This window comes from Cynoglossus semilaevis, chromosome 15 (assembly GCF_000523025.1).
Source record: "Cynoglossus semilaevis isolate Cse_v1.0 chromosome 15, Cse_v1.0, whole genome shotgun sequence".
NCBI classification, from domain to species: Eukaryota; Metazoa; Chordata; class Actinopteri; order Pleuronectiformes; family Cynoglossidae; genus Cynoglossus; species Cynoglossus semilaevis.
The window spans coordinates 19,669,371-19,673,337 of record NC_024321.1 but is presented as its reverse complement, the minus strand read 5'-3'; the positions used below and the strand labels follow the sequence as shown (position 1 = coordinate 19,673,337).

At 45.8% G+C, this 3,967-nt stretch overlaps 1 protein-coding gene across 1 annotated transcript in view; it reads right to left on the bottom strand.

Annotated features, from left to right (window-relative positions):
* The window catches only part of LOC103391483 (X-linked interleukin-1 receptor accessory protein-like 2), a 27,071-nt gene extending 25,939 nt beyond the window's left edge, over positions 1 to 1,132 (bottom strand). The window contains exon 1 of the mRNA XM_025063377.1: positions 988 to 1,132. Within this exon, the coding sequence (XP_024919145.1) occupies positions 988 to 1,132 (145 nt within the window). The remainder of the gene's footprint in view (positions 1 to 987) is intronic.
* Between the last annotated feature and the right edge of the window lie 2,835 nt (positions 1,133 to 3,967).

The window sequence follows — 3,967 nt, the reverse complement described above, 5'->3', positions numbered from 1 at the left end:
CGTGCCGGGGGAGGGCTCGGGGAGACGCTCTTTATTCAGTCCGCTAGCGCTCGCTCGCCGTTAAGTCGTTACTGCGTTCGTTCAGCCGTAGAAATAAACAAAGATAATTTATTCTGTTTGTTTTCAGTGGCATCAAAATGACGAGGTTAAGGTTAAAGAGACATGTTGTTAATTAACAACACAGACAGAGTGGATTAACCAACAGTCGAACAGTTGTAGTTCGTGGTGACGTCGGTGACGTAATGATGTATTTCATTTTGTCCCCTGAATATTTTTAATTACTACCAAAAATATTTTTTTATTATATTATAAAGCACTTTGGATTACCACTGATTCATAAACTATATACGATAATGAAGCACAAGGTTAAGTTGAGAATTTGAAAGTATCGGATCAACGCTATTTTTTTCCATGTTCGATCCCGAGATTTTGACCAATATCAAACCGATACCGACCCTGAGTATCGGATCGTCCCAGCCCTCGTCTACATCTGTCACGTGGAACACGTTTGCGCCGCCGTTTCACTGCTCGTGATGAATGCATCCAAACATACGTTCTGTTTTTGGTCACGCTCTCCTCCGCTCCTCACCGTCGCGCTGTACCTTCTCCACTGGATTGTCTCAAACTCTAACTGTCATCTGGGGCCGAGCAGGCAGTGTGTGTGTGGGTGTGTGTGTCGTTTTCTGTTTTTCTTTGATTCTAAAATCAGCTGCAGGAGCAGCGACATCACATGAACCTGGAAAGTCCTGGAAGTCGAGAATAATTTCTAAAAGAGCTCTGAAAAAAAAACGCCAAAAACTCTGCTCCTAATTCACCAGTTGGCACAATCTCCAAAAAAAAAGCAATTCAATCTAAAAGCTATCATTTGGTAATGCACTGTAATCTTTAATTCCAGAGACATTTAATCTCTAATTTAATTTGTTCAACCTCGTTTTTTGATGAAAATAAATGTTATTCATCACCAAAGAGTCAGAGAGAAAAATCCACCTCTGAGTCTGGGTCCAGTCTCCAACTCTTTGGACATGTGTCCAGGAGAGAGAGGGTTCACATGTTGGACAAGGGAAGACGGAGACGAAGAGAAGACGAAGACGAAGAGGAGACTTTCATGGTGACCGCTGAGGAACGATGTCATGTTGACATTGTTGGTAGAAGATCGATCTGGACTGCAGGCTGGTCTCTTAGCCTGTTAGCATCGTCCAAGCGATATTATTGCCCGATATTAACATAATCCTGTAACATCAGTGAGAATCGCTATCGTTTTTTTTTCTTCCGATAATAAAAAAAACGCGACAGCACAGTGCTTTTCACTACTGAAGTGAAAGTAAATTATTGTCATTATTGGTTGATATCAGTCAAGTATTTGGACAATAACGGTGTCTCAGCAAAAAGATTTAATATCGGAGCCTAGCAATTAGCCATTAGCTTTGAGTGATTTACCAGCCTTTAAAGAGCTTTGGAATCATAACGATGATATGAAGTTGAATCATATTCTCTGTTCGTCTGATCTGAGTGTGTGGTGCGTCTGAACGCCGTCTGAACGCCGTCTGAACACCGTCTGAACACCGTCTGAACGCCGTCTGAACACCGTCTGAACGCCGTCTGAACGCCATCTGAACGCCGTCTGAACGCCGTCTGAACGCCGCGGAGTCTCTGAACCTCAGACACCGTTTAAAAGCTCAGGGAGAAAAAAACTCTCTGCCGTTCGACAAACAAACAGTCTAATCCTGGATCCTATCCATTCACACGTTACGCACTAATTAAACGGCATCAAAAGCGTCAAATCCATAATGCTAATTAATCTGGGTCTTAATCTTAATCTTAGTTTCTCTGAGGTTTATCTTTGCACGAGGTCAAAGTGCAGAGAAGAAATGGTTGAAGATGACGACCACCACTGATGGAAACAAAAAAACTGCTTTTTTTAAAAATAATAATATTTAGCAGCTCATCGAGCTGCTGTTAGATCTGCAAATGATTTTTTTTTAATCCTTGTTTATACTTTGCTGTGATAATCCGGTGGATTAGCAGAGACGGCAGCAGAAAAGATAACGATTCCTCATGGCTGCAACAACACTGCACACGACAGAGTACGCTCCCTGAGCCACTGAGCCACCGCGCCGCGTTCACTGTGACTGGCGCTGCATCGGTCCGTGAGCCGCAGACCGAAGCGCAGCATTGATTTATGGGTATTCAAAGCGGAGGAGGAGCTGCTGCTACGATCAGAATACACTCCATGTGTAACGACTACGGTTACACACCGTCGTTACACACGGGATGATGTGGACCACACCCTCACGCACACACGGTGCGGTCACCTTTACTACCTGCTGCTCTGCCCACAGTCATGTCACACACACACATTCACAGATCGGTGGTTGGTCAAGCCGTCAGAGGTCAGAGGTCAGAGGTCGTGTGATAGAGTTTCTGATGCGTTCCATTTAAACCAGAAACATCAGTTCCTCTGACCGTTCCCTGTGGACGTGTCTTAACCAGTCACCGTCCAGTTCAATTTAGTTAGTAGTGTTGTTCAGTGTGTTGTCCACACTGAGGCGCCATGACTCTGTGGAGGATGGGGTCGTAACCCCCCCCCCCCCCCCCCCCCCCGCTCCGCCCCCTTCACGGCAGCGGAAGACGTCACTTAGCCTGGCCACCGTCGTTACACACGGGATGATTTGGACCACACCCTCACGCACACACGAACAAACAAACAAACAGGAGCGCTGAAAGAAAAGTCTAAGACAAACACGACGAGTCGCAGTCATGAAAAAAACAAGGACAGAAAAACAAACCTCACCGTCCAATCAAACTGCACTCTGTGAGTACTGTGAGTACTGTGAGTACTGTGAGTACACAGGGTACACAGTCATCATCAGCAGCAACTATTGATATCTGAAGTACTGTGAAGTACTCCCTTCAGGTCTGATCATCTTAACAACAACTCAGTGAATTCTTAAATAAAAATCACTTTTATCTGTAAAACACTACAGTCAATGAATGACTGTGTGTGTGTGTGTGTGTGTGTGTGTGTGTGTGTGTGTGAAGAGTAGACGGGGTGTAGTGGAGCTGAACAGTGGCAAAATCTATGGCACATCCAACGGGAGAAGCTGCTGACACACACACACACACACACACACACACACACAGAGGACAAATTGCCATATGGGATTTAATCCGTCTTCAACATCCATCTTGACTGACACCATCTCCCCTGTGTGTGTGAGAGAGAGAGAGGGAGGGAGAGAGAGAGGGAGGGAGAGAGAGGGGGGGGGAGAGAGAGAGAGAGAGGAAGGAGCAGCTGAAACAGTGAGGACGTGGAGGAGTTCATAAAGTGTTCCACTGTGTGTCAGTGTGGAAACCTGGAACAGGTTCTGGACTGGGACCAGACTGGGACCAGACTGGGACCAGACTGGGAGTACACTAGCAGTACATCAAAGGTGAAATGAGGCAGAGAGACAGGAAGTGACTGAAGGAGCTGAGAGGTGACCACAACGGTGAAGAGAACTGTTTGGTTCAGGGACTGGAACCAACGGTGAAGAGAACTGTTTGGTTCAGGGACTGGGGACTGGAACCAACGGTGTGGAACCAACGGTGAAGAGAACTGTTTGGTTCAGGGACTGGAACCAACGGTGAAGAGAACTGTTTGGTTCAGGGACTGGAACCAACGGTGAAGAGAACTGTTTGGTTCAGGGACAGGAACCAACGGTGCTTCAGTTCCTGTTGTTTCTGTTTCTGTAGAAAAAGAAACGTTGAAACAAAGGCCTTAATCTGGGACTGGATCTCCACAGTCTTCTCTGGGAGATTAGAACCAACAGCCCTGGGGCTCCTCTCAGTTCAACGAGCCGTTAATCCGACAAACATCCAACATTCATCCGACATCCGTATAATATCTTCATCCCCAAAGAAACGTCTCCAAATTTAACGACACAGAAACATAAAATCATCAGAACGATCAGATCACTATCACCAGATA